General features: G+C 36.3%; 1 protein-coding gene across 1 annotated transcript in view; it reads right to left on the reverse strand.

Annotated features, from left to right (window-relative positions):
* Window positions 1-1752: 1752 nt before the first annotated feature.
* gabra4 (gamma-aminobutyric acid type A receptor subunit alpha4) overlaps window positions 1753-13031 on the reverse strand; it is a 52640-nt gene continuing 41361 nt past the window's right edge. The window contains exons 8-9 of the mRNA XM_067383007.1: window positions 10130-10389; window positions 1753-2283 (exon numbers count right to left, since the gene is read on the reverse strand). Of these exons, the coding sequence (XP_067239108.1) occupies window positions 1753-2283; window positions 10130-10389 (791 nt within the window). The remainder of the gene's footprint in view (window positions 2284-10129; window positions 10390-13031) is intronic.

A 13031-nucleotide genomic window follows, 5' to 3' on the forward strand; every position in this document is an offset into this window, starting at 1 on the left:
TAGAGGAATAGCTCACCCAAAAACTAACTTGCCTTCACGTTGTTCCAAACCCATATGACTTGCTTTCTTCTGTAGAGCACAATAGGAGATTTTCCCAACCTTTCTTATGTCCACATAGTGAAAAAAAATATATATATATTGTTGGCATCTATGGTTCCATGAAGAACTTTTAACATCCTTTTCTAATGCACAAAAGTGTCTTTGTAGTGGAAAAAGTTTCAATAATTCAAAAGGTTCAGGTTCATAATTCAAAAAATTCAAAAGGTTCTTTCAGGAACCTAAAATGGTTCTTCTATGGCATCGCTGCACAACCACCTAGAAAAAGTAGTCCATATGACCATATTTTATATATATTTTATGTCAAACAATAGCTTTGTGTGACAAACATGCCAAAATGTAATTGTTATTTGTCAGTAAACACTTTTGCCACAAAATAAAAATAAAAGATAATTGCTTTTTTTCTCAGAATTGAGAGATATAATTGGCAATTGCGAGTCCTAAAGTCAGAATTTTGTGATATAATAATAAAATTGCGTGTTATAAAGTCAGAATTATGAGATATAAACTCACAGTTTTTCTTTTATGTTCCATGGGACCATTTTTGAGTGATCTATTCCTTTAACATTGACTTTTTGTGACAACTAATAATTGGTGGATAATGTAGACCTCAACCAATCACTGTTTATATCCAGTTTACACATACAAAAACAGCCCTATATGAATTGGTGGAGGTTTTCGTCATCCTCCAGATCTTCCATGAGAACATCAGTCTGTTTATCCCTCTTATTGTTCTAAATGACTCCAGAACCATCTGGACCCTGTGCGGTTGCCACGGCACCAGGCTCCAGGGGGCCTTCATTTGTTGGAACTCCTTCCCTATATATCACACGTCCTTGTTTATAGCAGAGAGTGTATCAGCTATAAGACAAAAAATACTGCAACAATGAAAATAAAACCCAAATCGAACTAAACTAAAAACAAGCCATTTAACTTCAAAAACAAAGAGAGAAAACCATCATTTGTGTTTTAACGACTTAATTTGTAACGACAAAAATTCTTTTAGTCTCTTTAAAAAATAAAAGACATGCATATGTGTTTTTTTCACTGATCAGCACACGCTCCCTTTCCAACGTTTTCTCTCGGCGAGAGAACACAGAATCGATACCATTCATGCCTGATAGTTTACATACACCATGATGTGGTTTGAAATTAGATCACAACTGAAAGAAATACTATGTCAGAAATATGTCTTCTTGGCAGACATCTGCAAGTTCAGTTCAGATCTGTTGGTTTTCCGAAAACGGTTCTTCGAATGAAGGATTTTTCCCGGAAGTGTCTCTATATAAAAATAGACTAAACGTCCCTGGTATTGGTTTTTCTATTCAGTAGCATTGTTCCTTCTTCAGTGTGTCCGGCGATAAATAGGACAGACCGGAAATATGGCTATTCAAACAGACAACAGATAAATCTAGGATTCATTCCTGTGAGATTGCTTGGATTGTTTTTTAATTGAATTATTTTTACTTATTATAATATATCCACATGCTTAATCTTGTGTATGGCCCTTTTGATAAACAAAAAAAAAGTTTTAATATTATTTCACCCAGATAATCTCTTCTGTGCGCTCATCTGCCGTAATAGAATTTCATTTCTTGGAATTGAACAGTTGACGTAATCCTTAAGAGGGCTCTTTACTTCATTTGTTCAGCGAGTTGTAAAAAAAAAGGGTACAAACAACCAAGCCTGTTCCTGTTAGCCTCCCTTGGCCTCCATGGTGTCTTTGGATAAGTAAACCACCCAGTACACCATGTTGAATGCCCCAAAGGACACTGGGAATAAAATACGTGCATATTCGTCGATCTTGCTGGCTCCTCCGGTCGCAGGAGCGGCAGGTTGAGGTGCGGCCTTGGCCTCCTTCTTTTTAATATTTTCTAATTTAGGCCCAAGGAGATGGTGAAGAGAGGTGGAGCCAGGGGTCGCGCCCGGCGATGGTTTCTCGGGAACTGTTGGTGTAGAGGGTGGGGCTGGCGGTGTGGTCTTGGAGGCGGAGGATGAAGTGGCTGCATTTGACTGGCTGGCAGAACTGGGGCTTAGACGTGACTGGCTGGAGAAACTGCTGGTACCCTCTGAAGTGGAAGATGATTGGCTGGTCAGAGTTGGTTTGGATGTGGCTGTGGCGCTCTTGCTAGATGTTTCGGTTCTTTGGGTTTTCTTGGAGTCCGGTTGAGACTGAATGCTGGAGTTGACGCGTTTTCGCAGGTTGCCGTTGGTGTCTGAGCTTTGCTGTTGGGGAAAAGAGAGAAAACGTAACTAAAGTGCACAACAGATGTTCTCGGCCATCCCTCACTCACTTATTTCATTTGCTCCAGATGAATATTGATGGTGCAACAGAGCTTGAATTTCGGCATGGTATTGTGCGCATTGTGCATAATTTTATTCATTCCCGCAGAGTTTGTGGTCACATCCAAAGTGTGCACACATAAAGCCACCTCTCAGTACTAAATTTAGCTAATTTTCGCTGCTTATTGTGCTTAAAGGATTAGTCCACTTTTAAATACACTTTTCCTGATAAATTTACTCTTCTACGCCTTCCCTATTTCACTTACGTAATGAACACGGCGCCAGTTTTGTTTTTTCCCATAAGTTGAATAGGGAAGGTGAAGAACATTCAGCGTAAGCGTTTTGAAGAATGCAGAAACGGAAAGTACGTTCAAGGCAATATTTTGTTTATAAAGCATAAACGGTTGTAATTTTTTCAAAAATGACCGATTGTTTTGCTAGATAAGACCCTTATTATTCGTCTGGTACCGTTTAAAGCCCTTTGAAGCTGCACTGAAACTGTAATTTTGACCTTCAACCGTTTGGAGGCCATTGAAGTCCACTATAAGGAGAAAAATCCTGGAATGTTTTCTTTTCGACTGACGAAAGAAAGACATGAACATCTTGGATGACATGGGGGTGAGTAAATTTATCAGGAAGAGTGTATTTAAAAGTGGACTAATCCTTTAAACAATATAATGTCAAAATGCCAGTCTTGGCAAGTATTCAAGAAAACAAAGTCAGTTATGTTTTAAGTGAACATGAACAGTTGAGAAAGAAAACGCATGTAACAGTAATGGATCTATGCATCAGGTCTTAAAGTGACAGCAGCCTAATATACCTGCTGCCAAATTATCATTTTAGTTTTTTCCCGTGGTATCGATGTCAAAATTGTGTACAGTGAAATACTAAGTGGCTAGTAACTGGAAAACTACTAGCCACAGTGGCTGGTGAGCAAAAACATTAGTGCCAAGCCCAGCTCGCAACACTCTATGACACAAACTAATTCAAAACCCATTTGAGGAAACCATTTTATTGCAGACAAAATAATGTCACTTTACTTTTACATAAGCAATAATGCCTGTAAATATTGTGCAAACAGAAATATTAAAGACATTTTAAAGGTGCCATCGAACATTTTTTTTACAAGATGTAATATAAGTCTAAGGTGTCCCCTGAATGTGTCTGAAGTTTCAGCTCAAAATACCCCATATATTTTTTTTTTTATTTTTTTTTTTAACTGCCTATTTTGGGGCATCATTAAATATGGGCCGATTTAGGCTGCGGCCCCTTTAAATCTGGCACTCCCCTGCCCACGGAGCTTGTGCTTGCCTTTAACAGCATAAACAAAGTTCACACAGCTAATATAACCCTCAAAATGGATCTTTACAAAGTGTTAGTCATGTACTGCATGCATACATCGGATTATGTGAGTATAGTATTTATTTGGATGTTTACATTTGATTCTGAATGTGTCTGTGACTGTGCTCCGTGGCTAACGGCTAATGCTACACTGTTGGAGAGATTTATAAAGAATGAAGTTGTGTTTATGCATTATACAGACTGCAAGTGTTTAATAATGAAAATAACGACGGCTCTTGTCTCCGTGAATACAGTAAGAAATGATGATAACTTTAACCACATTTAACAGTACATTAGCAACATGCTAACGAAACATTTAGAAAGACAATTCACAAATATCACTAAAAATATCATGTAATCATGGATCATGTCAGTTATTATTGCTCCATCTGCCTTTTTTCGCTATTGTTCTTGCTTGCTTAGCTAGTCTGATGACTCCGCTGTGCACAGATCCAGACGTTAATACTGCCTGCCCTTGTCTAATGCTTTGAACATGATCTGGCATATGCAAATATTGGGGCGTACACCCCGACTGTTACGTAACAGTCGGTGTTCTGCTGAGATTCGCCTGTTCCTCAGAGGTCTTTTAAACAAATGAGATTTATATCAGAAGGAAGAAACAATGGAGTTTGAGACTCACTGTATGTCATTTCCATGTACTGAACCCTTGTTATACAACTATGCCAAGATAAATTCAATTTTTAATTCTAGGGCACCTTTAAAGGAGATATCAGGAACCGAATGAAGTGTACCATGCAGCGAGCCGAGCACGTGTCTGTAATGTGCAACTGAACAGACGTCACGCTTGCAGTAACGTTCAGGGCTGCAAGGAGCTTTTATGATCAGATGGTTTGCTGTTTGTGGGCGTATGAAGGAGGAGGAGGGTGGAGCTATTCTATAAACAGCTTTTTCATATAAACACGGACAAAAGATGAGTCCACTCAGTATGAGTGTGTGTGTGTGCATGTTCACAAGTGTCACAAATCCCTATAAGTCCTGGTTTAAAGTGCATTTTTATGAGTTTTCACACAAATTACTCAAAATATATTAAATGGAGTACAGTACAGTGCTGTTCTGTTCTGTACATGAGATAAACACATATACAAGGATTATAGTGAAGAGAGATCTTTCTTTCACTGGACCTGATAGCCCAGTTTCACCCTGATATTTTTCACCATTTCCTCTGAGAAATGACAGTTGGTGAAGTGTAATTGATGTCTCGTGGTGTGTGGAAAATATGTTAGCGCAAGCTGTGAGGAGAGAAGAAAGAGACTCAATACAACAGCTCCGTGAGACCTAAGCTGCGTACAAATTCCTACCTTCAGAGTATGTAATATATTTGATGTAGAACTTACTTGTCCATTGATGAAGTACATGTTAGTATGCAGGTGTGCAACAGAAATACATTCCCACACATACCTCATACTCTGAACTATGATCAGACCCACAAGGAACATTTGGCACTTTTTTAGGGCAAAAGGCACGTTCAGACTATGGATAACCATAACGATAAAGATATAGTTTTAATAATCGCTCAAAAGAGTCCACACCACAACTATAACAATAACGGTACAGAGGAATGACATTGTTGCGATCACTTTCAGAATGATTTTATCCAGTTGATGAACAAAAAAAACATTGACAGCCAATCAGAATCCATCCTGCTTTAAAGAGCATTTAAAGTGGTAGATGACAAAACTGCAGCATGTGCTTATAATAAACAGAGTGATAATGTGCTTTGGTGTGAACACTAATATAGATAGAATTATGGTTATTTGTAATCATTCTTGGTGTGAACGGACCTTAAAGGGATAGTTCACCCAAAAATGAAAATTCAATTACTCACTTATCCATATGAATAAAGCAGTTTAGTCCAAAATTTTCTGAAGAGACTCGATCACTTTATATGATGAAGAGACTGAATTTAGGCTTTTATTGACATATAAACTGATTAGCAAGCATAATCAGAAGCTGAACCGAACCTGCTTGATGCATGATAACAAATCTCTCGAGGAAGCTCAAACATGCTGCGTAACACCAGAATGAACCTCATTGGTTCTCGCACGTCAAGCAAACATGCTTGAGCTTCTGTTTACCACAACTGATGTGTAAGTTGATCAATGCATATGTGAATAAAAGTCTAAATTAAATCTGTTCATCATATAAAGTGATTGAGTCTCTTCAGAAAATTTGGACTAAACCGCTCAATTCATACGGATTAGTTTTATGATCTCTTGATGAACTTTTTGAAGCATCAAATTTGTAGTCACATAGCCATCTATGAAGTTCTCAGATTTTATCAAAAAGATCTTCATTTGTGTTCCAAAGATGAACGAAAGTCTTATGTGTTTGGAACGACATGAGGGCATGTAATTAATAACAGAATTTTCATTTTTGAGTGAACTCTCTCTTTAAATCTGTTGTTAAACAAGTACTTAGTATTTAACCACAAGAAACAACTTTTCCTGGCATGTAATTCCCAGCACTCCATTGGATAGCAAATCGTCTGCTGCTTGAACGGTTCAAATCTCAGCAGATGCAGTACTCGGACACAGGGATTGAAAAGGATTGATGAAATCCTACCCATAATGCTGAGTTTATGTCATTTCTCTGATAAATTGTATCCTTTGCTTATTTTCTCTCTCTCAGCTCTCTGTCTGTTTAGGAAAAGAACAATTTCTTTTTCCTTTTTTCTTATTATGGACAGGAAAATCTATAAAGGCAGCTCATTAATCCGTGTCCGTTCTGTGGTCAGCACATACACAGACCGAAATTGCTCCATATTGGGATATTCTCTTAATGTCCCTTAATGGGTGCAGATCAAGCATATAAAAATACAAATTGCTGATTGCCATTTATATGCAAACACTGTCATAGAAAATGCAAATCCCAATAAGATGCTGTCCTGTTACTTTCTAAGTAATCATATTTTCAAAAAATACAAAAAAAGTGTTTGGAAAATTTGGGGAAATCCATCAAAAATGAAACTACCCACAAAAGTTTGGAATAATTATGATTTTTTAGTTTTTTTTTTTTTTAATGCATTTGAAAGAAGTCTCTTATGCACACCATGTCTCCATTTTATTTGATCAAAAATACAGCAAAAACAGGAATATTGTGAAATACTATTACAATTTAAAATAGCTGTTTTCTATTGTAATATATTTTAAATTTGTAATTTATTCCTGTGATCAAAGCTGATTTTTCAGCATCATTACTTCGGTCTTCAGTGTCACATGATCCTTCAGAAATCATTCTAATATGCTGATATGCTGCTCAAGAAACAGTTGCTGCTTCTTATTTTTGTGGAAATTTTTCAAGATTCTTTGATGAATAGAAAGTTCAAAAGAACAACATTTATTTGAATTTATTATAGAAATATTTTGTAACATTATAACTGTCTTTACTGTCACTTTTGATCACTTTAATTTCTCTCTACTGAATACAATTGTTCATATAAAAAAAAGTATTAATTTCATAATTATTCCATACTTATGATCAGTAGTGTAGTTAGGGAAACTCTAGCTATGAAATTATGAAGCAGTACTGAACATTTGGGATGTGAGTGCTGAGATAGTGCTGACGAATTCCCAGGCTGGATTATTTGTAACGTGTATGAAGTCAAACGTACAGTAGTTCCCGCTGTGTTGAGCTCACCGACTGAGTCATACGAGCTCCGTTAACCTGCAGATTTTCCACATTCACTGTAAAGATCCCCATCCTTCTACTCGGCAAATAGAAATGTGTGATATGATGAGCAGAAGACAGAGATGGAGAAAAGGAGGAAGAGAAATATTGGTGATTTAAAAGGCTTACAGAGAACCAACATTAGATAAGGGACATTAACCTCTTCAACAGCCTGTAAAAAAAAAAAAAAACGGCCCGTAATACATCACATCAACAGTCAGACACACTCTCACTAAGTCTCACAGCTGTCAGCATGTGCCACTTCTAATCCGCCATCTCAGCTTACGCGCATTATCCCAGCAAAAGTCGAAATCCACAGCACACATGCACACTCTATCAGCTGTAATTAAGCTAGCTTTCGTTCTGTGACGTTTACGCTACAAAACTCCCATGATGCTCCAACGGTGGCTCATTTTACGCCATACAAAACACAAAAATACAAAAACAAATTACTTGACTTGGTGTTACTCCTGCCTCAGCTTCTTTTATTCATATTACTTTTACACTTTACACTTCTTTATCTATAGTGAATTGATTTTATTCAAACGTTTTATCAGATGAAATCGAGGGAAATCTCATGAAAACCTGTCAAGAATGGTGTCAGGTAATTTAACCCAAAATATAAGTAATAAACTACGTTTTGCTTCAGGTAAATGAAGCTTATGTAAAGACTATTAACTACTATGTGAAAAATAATTATATTTTGAAGTATTTATTCATAATGGTTATATTTCTTATACTGCCTTGAATTTAGGGTTAAAAATACATTTAAGGGTCAATGACGTGATGGGTCATTTTTCTGTCCTTAATAATAATAAAAAACAAAGATATGACATCCACTGTATGTAAAGTAGTTTTATTGAATAAAAAATGTTTTTTAATTATATTTCTATGGTTTAGAAATATGTCCAAAGGCCAATACAGCCATTTCATTTGATTAAAATATCTTAAAATGGAATATATGTATATTTCTTATTCTGGCATGATTTTATAACATCATATCTCAACATAGTGCAAAATGATATTAAAATTTTGTGTAGAAGTCGTTGCTTTGTTACGAGAAAAAATGTCTGTAAAAATTTATTTCATTGATGTTATTCGGAGTAAGCAATATACAGGGACCGTTTGGATCAAATCATGTGCTCAATCATGTGACAGGATGTGACATCATTCAGACACCTGCACAGGACCACATGGGTATGAAATAAAGTACTGTAATTCATGTTTTCACTTTCTCATACACGTCCTGAAACATCAGGTCATTCGGTACAACCGCTATAAAACATGGAAAATGTTGTAATATTTTAAAAACTTGTATTAAATATAAAATGTTTGATTGTCCTTTTGTCAGCTAGCTAACTAGCTAGATATTAGCCTGTTAGCATTATAACCAAAAGTGTCATTCAATAAAACCAAAATTTTGGTTAAACCGAATGACTTTTTTGGTGACCAATTTTATCCATCTTGTAAAAAATGAAAAGAAAAAAAAAAGAGATAACTGATTATAAAAACCACATAATCTCATTGTTACCACTTAATAAGACTTCAAAATTAATTATGTCTCCATTATGTTTTTTTTTTGTTTTTTTTTTTCACTTTTAAAAACCTTATTCGTCAGTGACCCTTAAATAAACATTGTATTAAAATAAATTACACTCTAAAAATGCTGGGTTAAAAGCAAACTACCCAAGTTGGGTTGAAAATGGACAAACCCAGCGATTGGGTTGTTTTAACCCAGGGGTTTAGGTTAAATGTGGCCCAACATTTTAATTTTTTTATTTATTTATTTTTTAACCCGACTATTGTTTAAAAATTACTATATGGCTGGCTTAAAATGTACCCAAAATAGGTTGGAAATTAAAAATCAGACACATAATTACTAGAGGCAACAATAATAATCAAAAGGTGAACATTTATTAATAAGCAATTTAATAAATGTTTATTATTTAATTATTATTAATTTAGTTTGGGTTCATTTTAAGCAAGCAATACAGTAATTTTTAAACAATAGTTGGGTTAAATAAAACTACCCAGTAGGTTGGTCAAACATTTAACCCAACCCAACCACTGGGTTAAAACAATTTTCAACCCAACTTGGTTGTTTTTAACCCAACATTTTTTAGAGTGTACAATTAGCTATCTTTTTACTACATTTTTTGAAAATCTAATGAGAATCACTGAGAATAATGGGAATTACCCCCCCTTCTTAAAGATAATGCACATGCAAAAAGCCTAAATCGTTCTTAAAATAGGTGTTATTTTCTTTATCCAAGATGAAACAAATATTTATTCTATTTTAAATCTACAGTTAATTTAGTTTCCATGCATTTTGTTTGCTGCTGATAAAAAATTAAACTTGCCATAAAATACTAGATGACAGAATGACAGACATGTGTGACCAAAATACTCTTCCCATCATTCTTTTTGGCAGCACCAGAATGATAAAATACAGGTTGCACCAGCCATTTTGCTTTTGTTGGTAAGAGAAAATTTGCCAACGCGTCCACATTTTCCCCATTGAAAATCACTTGAACGCACATCACATCATAATTAAGTCCTTCGAGCTTGTAAGTAGGAACCTCTCAGGAGGAGTTGAAGGCAGCAATAGAACTGTGCGACGTGGCGTATTAATAATTTAACTGATGTACTGCGTAACAGCTATTTTACAGTGTCAGACATGGCTCATCAAATGTTAAAGTCAGAACTGCGTGTTTTATAATGTATATGTAGTCTTTTTGTAATGTCTGTAACATCACCTCACCTGTAAAACCTCCTCTGTGTCTTTCGCTTTGCCTGACGGTGTGGAGCTCTTGGCACTGGCTGCAGCGGCCTGTTTTCTCTTGGCTCTCTCCGCCTGCGCATTGGTAAAGTAGTTCACGGCGGCAAACTCGATGAGAGCAGAGAAGACGAAAGCAAAACACACGGCGATGAACCAATCCATGGCCGTGGCATACGAGACCTTGGGCAGAGAGTGACGAGCGCTGATGCTAAGGGTCGTCATAGTGAGCACGGTGGTGATTCCTGTGAGAAACACAAAGAGAACAGTACATTAAAATGGGTCTTATTATGCCTTTTTACATTTTCAACTTTCTTTAGTGTGTAATATTGCAGTTTGAGCATGAAAAAAGTCTGCAAAGCCATTCCAAAGGGAGTTATTCTATATATCTGGGCACACTGTTTCTGAACTCTCTGAAACGCCTTGAATGTAGTCTTGAGTTATCTTTCCATGAACAAACACGTCACAATATAGTTCTCATTTAAATAATTCCCACCCAATGCATATGCAAAATAAAGGGTGGGGCCTGGTTGAGTTGAGTTAGTAGTGTGTTGAAACTTGCTGTTATAAGGGGCGTGACATTTCCAAACAATCACAACACACTGGTCCAGCTGACCAATCAGAACACTCTGTGCTTTTCTGAAGGAGGGGCTTCATAGAGACAGGAGCTAAACATGGCTGGATTTCCCAAAACCTTCTTAACTCTACATTGTTCTTAAATTATACCTTAAGATGTACCTTAGTGTCCCAAAACGTTCTTACGAAAGTATGACTTACAGAAGGTATACTTAACTAAGGTTGGTCTGGAGCACTCTTAGCTATACCTTATCACTGTTGACAGTCAATACGAATATAATTCTGAAGTTGTAATACACCCAGTGTTCGATTAGGATTATGGCAAAGAATAAAATGTAAAGATTCAATGCTAAATTCAAATGTGCTTTAGCGCTGATCCAGAGACAGATGTGTGCTCCGTGCTTGTCATGTATCATAAATATTCGGTGTTTTTAACCTCATCAGGTTTATTTTATGTTTCAGACATTTAAATACACATTTGAATTAAGTAGGCTACTGCATAAAAGAAGACATTTGTAGTTTGTTAAAATCAAATTCCATACACTCATGTCTACGGAAGCTGCAACAATAACCCTTTCAATTATATAATTTGACAAAGTGTTTTATTCATATCAGATACACATTGTGTTTGAAACAATAAAGTTTACTTTATTTATTTCTTTACTTTTATGTATTTCAGGGAAGATTTCATAAATCAGACAGCTCTGAATTGCCGTGCAAACTCATCGCACGACAAAAAACATTCACTTCCACATATTTTACAATCGGAATATATCATTTAAATTCATGATATAGTTAACAAGTTTCTGAATATTTTGAATAAAAAAATGAAAAAAAAACCAACGATATAAATGTGATACCTACATGTCTGTCAGCTGCATGACGCGTCTCCAAGGAATTAAAACTTTGTTCTAAAATAACACAGCAAAATCCCCAGAGTTAAATCAACTCTGCTCAGAGAACATATGGTCACTCTAGTTAAAATAGTTAAAATAACACTGAAGCAGAGTTAAAGTTAATGAGATAATATGCTGTTTGTGGAGTTGTTTAATCAGATCCTGAGAGATTTAATGTCTTTTATCTTCAGTTGATTTCATCTAAGACTGTGGCTGGAAGTCATTTGTAGTGTTTCTCTTCGGTGATTCTGCTTGTTAACAGCAGGTGTTCATCACTAATGTTCAATCATAACTTAATTAATCACTTAATTATCTCACTAACTTTGACTCTGTTTCAGTGTTACTTTAACACTATATAGAGAGGGACCATATGTAATCTGAGCAGAGTTGATTTAACTCTGGGGATTTTGCTGTGAACGGTCACCTTAAACTCATGCTAACGGGGGCTCCACACTCCCAGAATATAGATAAATTACAATATAAATTTAGTTTGCAATTTGGATTAATTGAATGATAAATCCAGCATAAGCGTCAGTTCTGGCAGGTCCCGTCAGTCAAGCTCGCATCAGCTGACTCCCAGGTGACTGACGTCTACCTATAGGAATACGACACCTATTACAGCATCCATATATAAGCTCTTCAGTATTATCAGCAGCTATTGCATTCTCAGGAGCTAATTACCCTCCTCCATCCCCAGCTCCTCCTCTCTTCAGTCAGGATTGGCCTTATGATTCCCTTGAATCAAACTATCCGTGAAATATGTGTACATGTTAAATTATTGACATTAATGATATCTGCATATGTTGGTTCTGTTCCGTTTACCCTAGTGGGGTTATTGCTGCTCTCCCTGCTCTTATCAATGCTAGGCTGCATGGATGCTCAGGGAGTTCTTGCCCAGAACAGAACCATACCGCCAATACAAACTCTTCATCTTTTTATAAAGAATTTCTCACATAATGCAGTGAAGCAGCCCCTGTATCGAGTGAATTATCGATTCTCGAGCCATCGATATCAACCAATTCAGCACCGCCGCCATGGACAGCACCTGGTAACATCGCTAAGAGGAAGATATACCTTAAGCAACCTCCTAAGGGATAGTTTGGGGAACACGCCTAGAAACGGTATATCTTCAGTTAAGATCTACCTTTAGAGTCTTTGTAGCGTGCTAAGAGACAACCTTATCGGGAAAGCATTACTGACAGACTGTGAAGAGAGGGGCTGCAACAATGTCAAATATGAGAAAAATAACGAACATTCAGCCATGAAAACCTATTCTAATAGAGCCCAAAAACAAAATCAAGACTTTGAAAAAGAGCATAATAGGTCCCCTGTTATAACAAGAAGGATTAAGTCAAGAAAAAAATTGTGTGCATGCATGGTTGTGTGTGTGTATTTAAGGGAGTGTATTATAAAAG

Source organism: Chanodichthys erythropterus, chromosome 1, assembly GCF_024489055.1.
Source record: "Chanodichthys erythropterus isolate Z2021 chromosome 1, ASM2448905v1, whole genome shotgun sequence".
Taxonomy (NCBI): domain Eukaryota; kingdom Metazoa; phylum Chordata; class Actinopteri; order Cypriniformes; family Xenocyprididae; genus Chanodichthys; species Chanodichthys erythropterus.